The 14,161-nt window shown below is 38.7% G+C and overlaps 1 protein-coding gene across 2 annotated transcripts in view; it reads left to right on the top strand.

The window, feature by feature from the left end:
- unc13c (unc-13 homolog C (C. elegans)) overlaps positions 1–14,161 on the top strand; it is a 139,456-nt gene that overhangs the window by 21,285 nt on the left and 104,010 nt on the right. The window contains exons 3-7 of one of the 2 annotated variants that reach the window (XM_084720181.1): positions 3,106–3,128; positions 4,558–4,604; positions 6,481–6,559; positions 10,227–10,232; positions 11,433–11,504. In XM_084720181.1, the coding sequence (XP_084576307.1) occupies positions 3,106–3,128; positions 4,558–4,604; positions 6,481–6,559; positions 10,227–10,232; positions 11,433–11,504 (227 nt within the window). The remainder of the gene's footprint in view (positions 1–3,105; positions 3,129–4,557; positions 4,605–6,480; positions 6,560–10,226; positions 10,233–11,432; positions 11,505–14,161) is intronic. The other variant, XM_084720178.1, reaches the window with a different exon arrangement.

Here is a 14,161-nt window from a genome sequence, read left to right on the forward strand (position 1 = left end):
AAATAAACCAGTGTTGGTAGCAGACACGCACCCTGGTCTCTAGGTAGAAGTGGAAGTGTTGAATGGCTCTGTTGGCAGCATACGTGAAGGTCAAACTAATTCCTGCCTTGGCACTGAGTGGAAATATGGGCCATTTTAAGCTGTTTGAACAGAGAGCATACCCAGGCAGCGCAAAGCTGCTTTCTCACTGTTCATTTTGTGTCTTTTGGTACTAAATCCTGCCCTGCATTTAACAAGTTGTTATAATGCTACGGTAGCTGATCATACATGTCGTAAAAGTTGAACTTGTTGAATTCTGATTCACTAATGATGTTTGTTGTTTTGACTTTACCTGGTCATCATTTACTTGACTTGTTTTTTTATGTTAGTTGGCTAGTTAGCTATTGATTTAACATTATTGCTGCTGTGATTGAAACAAATAATCACATGTCATTAAAAAGGCTTTGGCACACTATGTTTGACTTTGGATATTAAAGGTAGAATATGCAGGATTTGTCAGTTGTTGGTTGTAAACACACCAGAAAGATAATTGATTTTTTTGAGATTTATACTTTTTATGTTTATTTTTAAAGATGTTACATAAAACATACACAATGTAGACACCAATACATTGCACAGACAAAACAATACATAAACAGTGGTTAAGAGTAATCAAATACCGACCATTTGGGCTGATAAAGCGTCCTGAACACAGCAAAATAATGAGAGAATAAGAAAATACCAGCATAGGGCGGGGTCGCTGAAGATGCAGGCACCACCACCAGGTCTACATAGTTTTTAGGAAAATGATGCATAGTGCCTTTAAGCTTGTCACGACCAGACCTGGTTTTCTCCACTGAGAGTTGAAACTCTGTGTAAGACTTGACAGCAGCAGGTTTTTCTGCTCTGGTGAGCTTCACATCTCACATCTGCACAAATTTTTGGTCCTGTCAGCCTCGACCTCAACAATAGGCAGTTGTCACAGGTCCTGCTCCTCTTTATTACCTCAATTTTTTTTCATGAACTCCTTGGAACTATCCCCATGCCCTCACAATGTTAGACTTTGATCATGACATACTTTTTTATTCTGCTGAATGCTCAGAAAAATCTGATAAAACTAGGGTCTGGATTTTATTTTGACTTTTTTGCGGCATGGAGGATTTACTTCTCCTGCTGTATGTGCATGTTAGTGCATCTTTGTGTAAATGTGTGCCTGAATGTCCACATAAGAACACATGTTCCTGTTATGTGTGCTGGAGCAGAGCCCCGGTTATACTATCAGCCACGTGTGGGCTTTTCTGCTCCAGTGAGCTCTGATCTATGTGCGGCGTGTGACCATGTGTGTCAGTGCTGAAATGCAGGATTTATTGCTACTGTTGATACGTCAACAGTTTTCCCACAGCACACACACACACGCAGAGGTTTCCTACCAATCAATTACATTTTTTGCTTCACAGATTTAAGGCACCTGTGAAATGAGGTTTGTATCAGCCGCCTATAGTCTATCTTTGTGGTCAGGCTTTATCTAGTGCAGCTGCAGACTTGCTGGTAGAGGAGATGGCTCTATCTTGTACAGCTCTGCTGAAAGTAGCTTAGCTGATCACTGTCCAAGGTACCTATTTGCAGCTTAGCTCCTCTTTGAGTGTTGTGTCGCTGCCTGTGTGCAGCTTTTGACCTCACTTCATGCACTGACAATATCTACAATGCAGCAACATTCTCCTAAACTGGCTGTCACATTTTCTCTTAATTTTCTGTTAAGAGAAAAAATAAGAGAAGTGCACTCCAGATTCACCGATCGTTCTTAACCACCCAGGTATGTTGATTCAAGAATCTCACTCGATCATAAACTGGAAGGGCGTGGGCCATTGTTTGTTTTAATTATGCTCCCTAAACACTATATAATGATTATAACAAATAATTCTATATAACTGATAATTTCTGACCACTTGTAACATTTTCTCTTACCACAGAGAAAAGCAAAATTAAGAAACCCTTGGTGAATCCCGGAAATCCATGGCTATTTATAAAATAAGAACTGATCATGGATCAGATCAAAAAGGAAAGGAAAAGGAAATTGTCATACGTGGCTTCTTGCGTGAGGCCCATTGTCACATTTGGACCAAAAATGAATGAATGGCTGGATGAATGAATAATAATTAACCTTTTCAAGAATGAATCCAATCTAATTGGTTTCATTTTGACTAGAGTGCATTTTGAATGTTTTTAAATGATCAGTGCTTCTATGAGGATCATCATCATGAAAAGATATGCACTTGTGGTGAACACTAATAGCACTGAAAAGCACTCTGGGTAATAGCATCCACCAAATACTATGTACTGTGTTCTCAATCAATGTGCAGATGCAGGGTTTTTGATATTTTAATGGTTATCAATAAATATTTTCATGGTGTAAGTCTTTGGTGTTTTAACTGGTGTCAACTTCCATGTAAAGAGACGAAACAAAATTGAGTACTGGCAAAATTAATGAAAGAAGCTCTATCATTGTTGCCTCATGCTGCATTTGACTGCACGTCAACAACAACAAGTGTCTCATGTCGACTGAGGCAGAGTGGCAATTTGATCTTTCTCTGGTGAACAGCTGTTTTCTGTCTGTAGCACATTAGATCATGATTATGCTGCCATTTATCACCCATGGATCAATAGCACAGTAATTACACCTCTGCAGTCTTGCTTATTCAAAGGGCTTGCCCTCTCGAAGTTCGTTTTCCAAAATGGCAAAATGATACCAACCACTTACGGTTACCTAATGTCCCATGTCTCCGTATAGCTACAACTGTTCACTCATGTAATGTTATCGATCAGAACCATCATTGTTTAACTTGCTGCACTGATTTAAAATATTCACATATCATACCTTAAGCTGTGATCCTTTTGTTGTATAACAGAGCTTTTTCTGACTGGTTCGACTTTATACAGTATTCTTCTGTTTGTAGCTCTTCTCCCTGAGGCACATGTTGACTCTGTCTCCATTTCTGCATAAATTGTTTGGCAAAACAGAATTGTGTCATCAAGCGGTAATAGTAGATTGTCCTAACCAAGTGTGTGTATTTTCCAGTGAGCTGCTCTTTCCTAACGCTGCATCCTCCTGTCATTTTCTCCTTTCAGACAGCAGTGCTTTGGATACACAGGTTTTAAGTCATTGTCTATCATCAACCATGTGGACACTTGTGATTTCCTTGCATGTGCATGTGTTTGTGTGTATGTTAAGTGTTGTAAGTAACTGTGTTTTGTGGTGGATTTAGTGGATTCTGTGCAGGGCCTGGCTGATACTGGAATTTAGGGGCTGATGCCGATACGAGGGACTACAAAGAATTCTGATATTGATATATCAGTGGCTTTTCTTTACCAGGGATATCACAATTTCAATACTTAATTGAAAATGAGCTTTCAAATCCAAGAATTGAAGCAAATGGCAGAATCAGCAGTTCTCAAACTATTTGTTTGTTTTTCCACCCCAGTCTACTTATGGTATCTGGCGCATTTCCAAAAAAGCAAAAAACAAAAAAACAAAAACAACACTTTAAAGACAACACAGCATAGCTTATTGGCCATTATATCACACTTGATACCTTATAGACTACTTTTTAAAGAAGTTAAAAAGTAAAGGACAATAATAGGATAGTCTGTCTGTGCAGAGAAAAAGAAGTTTAAATTGATAAATTTAGTCTAATCCTGATCTTTGAAGAAATTGAAAATTGAAAGTCATATCGATTCATGGATTTGGAGACTTTGGAAACTAATGGGGACAAGATATTTTACAGTTTAACAATAAACTTTATTGTTCAACAGTGATATCAGGGCGCAGAAACAGTTAACTTTCACAAGCATTTTTAATAATTATACATAAATAAAAAAATAAAAATACATAAATATACTGCCTATACAGATAACAAATAAAAAGAACATTATATTATGTTAAAAAAAAAAGTATCAGACTCATCAGACAACATGCCAATACAGTTATAGCTGTGATAGACCAATATCCAATATATCAGTCGGGCTCTAATTTTGTGTCTCCTTTGAATTGGATTTGAAATAATACATCCACCTGTGTGTGAGTGTGTGTATGTTTTTTTGTAGAGACACTGCAGTGATGATATCTGTAGGTATGAACATGAATGCAGCATGTGCCTTTGGGCCGTCTTACTGTCACTTGTGCTGGTTGTCCTTTTATCCCTCTCTTTGCAGAAAATGATTTGTGTTTCAAACTGACCATTTTGGTCAGTGAGGAGGGAGCGTTACACAATAGGCAAATCTGGCCTGAAGCACCAAGAGCGGCAAAACTCTCAGACTTGGGCCCACAAATTACATTGATGTGGAATAATTTGGTCTTTTGCCTGTGGTGCTTCCCTCCCTTCTCCCTGTGCTGTACTTCTCCTCTCCTATCATTTATCTTTATCCTGAATTGCCCTCCAAATGTACTGTATTTTCCCAAGTACATTATCTTATATTGTGTATTTCTTTTGTTTTAATTTTGCTGTTGTTTGCTTTGTGTGTAGTTGTGTGCATCTACCTAGTATTTTCTTGTTTTACATTGTGTTTTTCTTCTCTCTGCAGCCTCGCAGTGTTTTGGACCCCAAAGTGCTTGGCTTGCAGTCTGGAGGGTGAGTGGTGGCGTACCTCCTAATCCGATCGGTTCACAATTACACAAATTTGAGCTGCTGTGCTGTTTTTGTTCCTCCACTTTGGGGCACATGTACGAGAAATATTACAGGCATGCTGTTCTCTGGCATGCAGCCCCAATTAAGGTATCATGTGCCCTGTTTTGTGCCATACCACAGAGAGAAGATGAATATACAAGATGCCTGATGCCTTCACAACATCAGTAAATGTGCACATTAATGAGCAATTAATGGTAGAAGTCTACATGAAAGATAGATGAAGCCAACTGTTGTCATATGAAGTCAGGGGGGATAAAAATTTAGCCTCCATTACCCCAGCGTGACTATGCAGCCATCTGCAGCATGCATTGTGCATAAAGGCAGCGAGAACCAGGGGCCCTAGGGTGAGGCAAGGGCCAGCGCAGCTCGTCACGTTGTGTATCTTTAGGGTCATACCACTGATGTCGCTTAGAGGGCTGACAGGAAAGCTTGAGGAGCTTTATCTGTGTGGAGGCATTGGAGCCTTGATGTCATGTTGAGGTCATTAGAGAGGCTTTGACTGACAGCTGAGGTGATGCCACTGAGAGCCTCATGGGAAACGAGCAAGACTGGTGGGAAAGCAGTGACGGGGGCTGTGTAGAGTGTGCACAAGGGAGTTGGAAGATGGAGAGAGTGAGAGATCTGGAACTGAACTGTTGAAAAGACAGCTGAGAAAAACTCATCTTAAAGGGCTTGAGATCTCATTGTCAATATTCACAGAGTGGGTTTAATCTAAGACTTACGCTAATCGGAGTTTGCTTAAACTAGATTTAAAATGAGTAAATCCAGATTTAAGAACAAGGAGAGCTGTGATGCAAAATTAAAAACTAATCTAAGTTTAGTAAATCAAGTTTAGTCATGTAAACCAAAATTGAGCAGCGTTTAATCATTATGGGGATACTTGCTTACCCAAATTAAAGTAAATTAATAAATAAAAAATAAATTTGATTGCTGTTGGGACCGAGTAAGTATAAAAAAGGGGGGAAAGATTAACTTTCAGCTGTTCTGTATTGCTACTTCAAGGAGATTTAATTGTTTATAAAATAGTCTCAGTTTAATACTGATGAAGTTACAGTGAGTAGTACATTAGCCAGAAGCAAGAGGACAATTTTATTTAGATCATTTTATCTCTGGCATTATACTTTGTGGCTATATCAGTGGAAACACTGCCGTTTTTGTTCATAGAGGCCTCAAAATATGAGTTCTTTGTAGTAGCTTTAACAAAATGTTAAACTGCTTGCTAGTTATAAAAAAAGCTAAAAAAAAAAATGTTGCATTGTTTTACATACTTGATTATTTTTCTCAATGCATCTAAAAAGGCGGCAAGTATAAAAGTTAAACCTCTTCAAATGTAAGTTTAAAGTTAGTGCTGAGTGAAGTGAAACATTTTAATTGGGGTTTAAAGTTTGGGCACAAGATAATTAAATCTAATTTAGGTTTGAAGCAAAAACTAAACTGAGGTTTAAAGAGAAGTTTAAATGGAATCTTGCTTAATTATAATCTAGTTTATGTTTAAACTTTGGTGTTTAAGTTTAGTTTAACTGGGTTCAAAAATTAGGACACATCACTGCAGCAATAGCCTGTAAAATGAAGGCAATATGGAAGAGAGGGAGTCTATGGGAGAACAGCAGAGGGTGAGAGGGATTACATGGAGCTCCAGTGTTGGTGGTCGGCACCATGCGAGGTGAAGAGGAAGGGGTGAGACAGGTTGGGCAGGAGGCATGATCCATGGTGTTTGTCGGCTGTGTAAATCAAGGCCCCCCCTTTCACTGTAGTAATGTCTCCCCCAGCATGGCATTATTATGATATTAATACACCTTAAATCTGTCTGCTTCTCCAGGGCTGGCAGTATTCTTTATGGTATTGACAGCATGCCAGATTTACGCCGCAAGAGGACAGTGCCTCTTGTCCGAGACCTGGTGAGTCATCTGCCTCAACAAGGTTATGTGTGATTTATGTGGAATGTATCTGAGTGACCCCACGTTACACCACACGGGTGAAATCCTGCTCTGTGTTGAGTATGAAGACAATAATAACTTTACTGGGAAGCTGATAAAATGTGCAAGTGCTTTAGACTGACAGTGTTTGTTTCTTATCATTATATAATGTCCCTTATGTAAGACTTGATATTCTTTTAGCTGAAGTCTCTGCAAGAATAATGGTTATTAAAACCTAACTCAGATTTTGATTTTAATTTCAAGTTTGTTGCAGCACACAATTGGGATTGTTTAAAATATCTTCCTCACTATGTAGACTTTTGTACACTCAACAAAAATATAAATGCAACACATTTTTTTGCTCCCATTGTGTTGAAGTAAAAAGTGTGGGTTATGTCTCTCAAATTTTGATCACAAAATTTCTACAATCCCTGTTAGTGAGCACTTCTACTTTGCCAAGATAATCCATCTACCTGACAGGTATATGGCTCTCAAAGACGCTGATTAAACAGCATGATTATTGCACAGGTGTGCCTTGGACTGGTCATCATGAAAGGTCACTCTAAAATGTGCAGTTTGATCTTGAAAAAAAAAAGGTACTGAAATATGGCTAATTTCAAATTGGGCTACACATACCATGTTTTTTCATGACCTGCCCTACTTTGCCTCTGTTTGGCTAGTTATTATTTGCTGGGTGGGTTAGACTTAAGCATGAGGAGTGATTGGTTAGAGTTAGGGTAAGCCAATCAGAGGCAGAGGTGGGTGAGACAAGACTGCTCTCCAGAGAAATAAAATTGGTATCTGTAGCCCCATGTGAAATAGCCATAGTTTAGAATCTTATGAAAAAATGTTATGTAACGGATAAAAAATATATCTTTATGAATTCATGCAGGCATGGGTAAAAATGAAGTAAGTGTGGGGGGAAGCAGGTGAGAACAATAATGTAACACTTATAATAAAATAATGTGTTTTTTTTAAATATTTACATCCACTAATACAATGAAGCCGGCAGGAATTTATTTTGAAAGCACTTTGAAGGCACTGCACCAGCTGAGAACACAAGTAAGTAACAAGTCAGTGACTGTACATGTGTTTAATCACAGGTGCAGCTCTGAGATAATTGCTGCTAACAATTTGGTTCTGGCTCTGAGCTTGACGGGGTCGCTTTGAAAAACAGGACCTGTGCAGGACTCTGCTTTATATGGAAAATAACTGTATTTTTCAAGATAAAAATGCACATTTTTGAGTGGCCATTTTATTTTGACCAGGCACACCTGTGCAATAATAATGCTGTTTCATTAGCATCTCTACACGCCACACCTGTGAGGCGGATGGATTATCTCGGAAAAGGAGAAGCGCTCAGAATTTAACTATTTAATTTTAACATATTTTCTGAACAAAATTAGAGAGAAATTAGTTAACCTTTTATGTATAGAAAAAGTATTGCTTGTGAGAAATTGGGGCAAAAACCAAAAAGTTGTGTAATAACTTTGTTGATAGTAGTCAATAGTTTCAAAATGAAATAGCTTTAAGAAAAATCACATAAACATTCACTGTGGTAAAAACAAGCCAGAGGAGTTGATTGGTGATAAAAGCCACCACTTAAAACTTTGGCTATTTAGTGTAGAGCACTGCCTGCTGGGAATGTTAAATGTAACCTTAGCCATAACTCTATGGCTTGATTAATTAGCCTGGAGAGGGAGTTTAAGACATAGCATTGCAGTGATGCTCCCCCATTTGTTTTTATTGCAACATAATGTGTCATAACATATCCCACAGAGAGGCCTGTTGCAGTGCAGTCCACTTTAGCACTGTGCCACATGGTTAGTCTCTGTGAAAGTCAACAGGCTGCCGTGATGCAAATACTATTCATGTCTGTTTATAACTGTTTGTCCTCTATGTGATGCACAGTGTCTGTCTGTCTTGTGTTTGTTTGTCTCTCATCTTCATGTATTTTAGTCAAAAAGATGAAAAAATGATCAGAACTCTTAAATTGAGTTACTTAAAAGCAACCTGTTTAATACTTAAATATTCTACTCTTTAAAGATTTAGAGTTTCTTGTGAAATAATATGATTATGTAGCTTGATGTCATACACATAGATGCTGATGAATGTTTATATCACAGTGAACAACATGAGTTGATGCTGTATTTGTCCATATCTCTCATGAAATTAATAACCAACAATCTCTTGGTAAGTATGGGTTGTCGTTTTTTATTTTTTATTTTTTTGGATTTTGCGTGTATATTTGCCATTCCTACATAGACCCATAACAGCTATGGGTGATATTTTTCAGTGAGTTGTCAGATTTCAGCCTCGCCGATGCTTGGCCATTTTTCATCCCTCTTTTTTTTTTCTGTTGTTCGGCAGGTGTCGAAAAAAATTGTACTTAACATGAAATGTTGACAACTCAACCCAAAAATATATCCGAGAGACTTCATTGACTTCTGATTTAACTGTGTGAGGCTTTTAAATCATGTAAAAGTGACACTGAACAAGCCTTTTACACGTGGGATGAAGTCAGTAGTCAGCGAAATAATTGGTCCCCTCTTTCATGCCTCTCCTTTGTCAATGTCCCCCATTTGCTGTGTGATTGCTTCAGGGCAGCAGCAGCGTTTGATTGGAACCGACAGCGGGGTTCCCCCATATTATGGCGGGATGCAAAAACATAAAGAAAAAAAGAAAGCTGAAAATCACAAAACATTGAACGCTATATTGTAGCCGAATAGATCATCATCTGGACATATAGGCTCATCTTGTATTGCCCGTAGCATCCGCAGCAGTGCTGGTGCATGTTGATAAACTTACATCAACACTCACAGTTCATGTAGAGGTCACGTTCCCTCCTACATTCTCCATGGCTTCCATGGATCTTTACCATAGCTGGGCTGTACAGACGAGAGGGTCGCGTGGTAAAGACTGATCCAATATTGTCAGCTGTCCATGTCTGCATTCCTCTGTTACGTACTGTAACTTCCTCCAGTATGGGATAAATGTTTCTCAATCTCTGGTCACCCAAACTCAATGGATATTAGTATAACAGCCAATTTACATGTATGTATATGTGTGTGTCTGTGCGTGCGTGTGTGTTACCTGTTTGTGTCTGTCAGTGGGTGTGTACTGTTTAATGTTTAAGTACGTTTGTGAATGTCTGAACAGATGTGTGTGTGTGTTTCAAGTGTTCAAGTGTGTGTGTGAGTGTGTGTGTGTGAGAAAGAGTCGGTGTTGTGCAGTACAGCTGGCTTCACCCATACGTGAGTGTGTGTGTGTGTCTTGTGTATCTCTGTTTGTGTCAAAATAATGGCAGAGCAGACAGCAGAAAATATGATCAAAGCTTCATCCAACGGAGAACTGAATATAAATGCCAAGCATGACTGCAGTTTAGTAACTTCCAATGCATGAGTGGATAAAGAATCATGCAGCGGCTGTATAATCTCTCTTGACGAATAGTTGAATCTTCCTAGAGCTCTGTGCCCACAACCAGCAGTCCTGCATGGCAGTTGAGACACCTATGCGCTCAGTATGGATAAAAAAAAAAAATTACAATTCCTCTGCTGTTTGTGCTTTCAGTGTTCACCCTCCCACTCCTTGTCTAATTCAGTTACTTTATTTCTTTCACTCTCTATTCATGGTCTCCTGGAAATCACAGGCTTTGGTAAGTTTAATTTCTGCCTGCACTAGTGCACGGATTAAGAGCAACAGATGAATACTTTGTCTTTATACACATCCATTAAAGAAACTTACAGGGATGGTTCAGGTTATTTGAAGTGGAGTTGTATGAGGTACTTTTTGATGTGTTAGCTACAATAGATGCAAGCAATGAATTGTGGTGGATAGGGTCAGCAACAAAAAGTATTTTAGCCACCCAAAACGAGGTCCACCGAAAGCATCGCTTTAAATGTGTGCTATATTTAGAATACTTTACTCTGCCTTCAGACAGCTTTTTCTGATGGGAAACTGCTGTTACATAAGCTAAATATCACTCTCTCCAAACTGACCCAACTCCACAGGCAAAATCAGTAATTTTACATTGCAGAAGATGGGAGCTGCTGGTTTACCACTGCTTCAATCTGTTAGTTTGTGTTATTGTGTGACTTTGGTGAATCCCAACTATCCTTTTAAAACACAGAAGTCGCGCAATAATTCAGACAAACTAACAGATTGTGGCGGCAGCAGCTCCTGTGTTCTTCAAGGTAAAATGACCAATATCGCCTATGGAGTTAGGTTGGCTTGGAGAGGGTGATATCTGGCTTATTTAACAGCTGTTCCCTGTCAGACAGCAGCCGACAGCAGTCTTGTGTTTTTGTTGTCAGCAGTCTGACAGCAAAGTAAAACAATGAATATGTTCAAAATATATATCACACTTAAACTGATATGGATTTTTTTAGGTGGACCTTCAGTGACTGGCTAAAACCAGCAGTACATTTCTTAGCTTGCATACTGGTGCTTCTCTTTGCTTCTCCAAACTGGGAGTGTGCTTACTGTCAACTACTGTAGCTAAAACACTGACTGTTGATAAGTACCTCATACAACCCCACTTACAACAGATAACTACTTACAAATAATACTTGTATAATACAAATAATAATACTTACTAACAAACAATCCAAACTAATCCAAACTAACTTGATTTATGGATTTACTATTAGCTAATTTATCCTTTCAAAGGATATGCGATTCATTTCTTCTCAGGGCTTTCCTTCCTTTTACAAAAATACTATCACACATTCACAAGCTGTTTAACTATATACATGTGTGCAAATCCATTGAGACACAGCATAAAACAGCAGATACATAAAATGGTTTGCTGGATTTATCCCTTTTCATCATCTTTCTTTTCGTTTTCTTCTCTCAGACCCTCACTGCTCGAAAGGCAGGCATCTCGTTCGCTCTGGTGAACCGGTCCACCCTGAATAATGAGGACCTGGTGAGTACTAACATGCCTCCGCTGCCTGCATGGAATATCAGTGTCGGTTTATTGTTGGGTCTCAGTGTGTAATGGGGGGGGGGGGGGGTGTGTTCCTTTGGGGACACGAGATGCTGGACCTGTGTTCTCATTATTTTTTGGGGTGGTGTTTGGAGAGAAGGGTGCTGGGACTGTGACAGACTTTTATAGCTGTGCTGTTTGCTGCAGCCATTGTACTTCAGGGCCAGGGATCACGTTGCCAGGAACACGGGGTTCCAAAATGAAAATGAGATGGATTGCATTAGTTCCTGGCCTGATTTCTTTAGATGTACATACAGCATGCCATCATCTGTCTGTCTGCCTGTCTCTGTCTATAATACATACTCACTCTTTTTGCTGTCTCGTTCTGTCAGATCATTTGGCCGAGTTCAGAAATTAGGAGATAGCCCAATCAATTCATTTAGACAATGTTCTACGATTAATAACAAGCACTGTGCATCGTGGAAGACAGAGCTATAGAGAGAGGGCAGAATGTCTCAGTCGATGGTGTGAGACACTTTTGTGTTGACCTCCAAAGCTCTCTCTGCATTAATTGATTGCAATTCTTCCCTCCCAGAGGGAAGACGGCGTTGTAGGAGGCAAACAGCAGGAGAGAGCAGTTTCCCAGCAAGACAAACAAGCAGACAATTTCATATCCGCTGATGTGCAACAAGGGGCCATCTAAGCTGACAAGATTACTGGATTCAAATCTGCTCTGTACATTATGTACAAATATTGATACTGATTTTAGAAATGTACTGATCCATGTTTTTTCTGTTCTGATCTGATATAGATATCTGGATATGAATATCTCACATTACTGATACTACAGTATATTGATACCAGCAGTCTTTTTTTCTAAATTTTTATGATTATTTACTATAATAATGACAACAACAACAACAACAACAACAATGATAATAATAATAATGATGATGATAATAATAATAATAATAATAATAATAATAATAATAATAATAATAATACAAGTACTTAATAATGCTATTAAAAGTTCTTACAGTAACTTTTAAAACATGTTTTATTTTCATTAGATGTTCACTTTCTAAATGTAATAAATCATTGTTGCTGTTTCGTGCTACAAGTGTAACCATAGTTACATTTTTAGGTTATTTATAGTAAGTTACTTTACTGATTTTGTCTTGCTTATTAAGCTGTGCAGTTTACTGTGTATGTGACATATTTCAGTATGGATTTGCAGAATTAAGTTTACTATTATAAATAGTGTCATATGATAATTATTTCATTATCATTTACAGCATTTTAACTAGTATATTAATTTGACATTTACATGTGTAGTGTTTAAGTTTCTTCTTCATGTCTCTCGTCTAAGAACTAATTAGTTCCTACCTGTCATTGTTTAGGGGGGACAGGTATGAGTGTGGTGCCATGTGTGCATCAGTTTTATTGACCCCACTGTGAACACAAAGGCGTGGAGTTGCGTGTTCTGTGCTGTCAGGCCGTTTTGGTGAAGATAAAGTGCAAAAAGAGAAGTTGTAGCAGCTTATTACGAAGAAAAGAGGGTTACAGACTGGTGGCAGCGGTGTTTTTTCTTCGTCTTCGGATTAATTTGCGGAGGCATCAACTAGTTTCCGTCCACCATGACTTATTGGACAGCGGCTGGCTGTTGTCTACAGCTGCACTCTGTGCATTTATTTCACTTTTTCATGGACTCACATGGTATTTTGCGGACAGTTTCCAAAGTCTCTGCGGTCATTAATGGATGATGTTGAGGACAGAGAGTCTCTCACCTGATGACGGCGTGTCCAAAAAAAGGGTAAGCTTCAGAAAACGCATTGAACTCTGCATCGTGGCGTTTTTTTAGATGTTTACTTGTCTCGAGCGGCTACTTTTCCTGACGTGGTGTCGAGTATTGGAGTAGTTTTATGTGTAAGAGTACGAGTACGTATTGGACCTATACCCGATGCTGGTATCGTGCATCCCTACTCAGATGTTTTAGATGTGGTGGTTTGTTCTTCATACAATGACAGTTTCCCTAAAATTAGATAAATAAAGTAACAATGTATCATATTGCTTACAGTATTACAATATATTACAATATACTGAATTGGAACCCCTGTACTGGGATACAATATTGTATCGCCAGATTCTTGCAAATGCCAATACACAGCCTTGTTTGCTATTTTATTTTCCAAAATGCAAATGTTACTGTTTGTTATTATTTGTAATGTGTCTTCAGGAGATAGTGGTTCATGGTGGCTTATTTTGGTAATTATCATTTTTGTACTGGTTTACTGTTAGACCATGAGTGAAGTGACCCGATGAATGCCTTCCATCAATATCAGCCCCTCATGCCAACACTGGATTGCATTGGTCCCGTTTTGAACTGATTTATGTACGTGTCAATGTCACTTATGTATTTCACACACTTGACTTGGTCCTCATGGTCCACATGCCCAGTTGCCCTGAAGTGACATGGACTCTATTGCTTACTAATAGCCATGGGGTTGATTAAAGGGGGCTTTAGGGATGAACAACTCATGCCCCAGATGAGAGAGGAATGACGTGATAGATGCACAATGTTAATCAGTGTACGAAGGGAGCTGATTCTTTGGCAAATTTGGAGATTACAATTGCAAAAAGGAAGGCATTGAATTTTA

The sequence above is a fragment of the Lutjanus erythropterus genome, chromosome 1 (assembly GCF_056507025.1).
Source record: "Lutjanus erythropterus isolate fLutEry1 chromosome 1, fLutEry1.hap2, whole genome shotgun sequence".
Lineage (NCBI taxonomy): Eukaryota > Metazoa > Chordata > Actinopteri > Lutjaniformes > Lutjanidae > Lutjanus > Lutjanus erythropterus.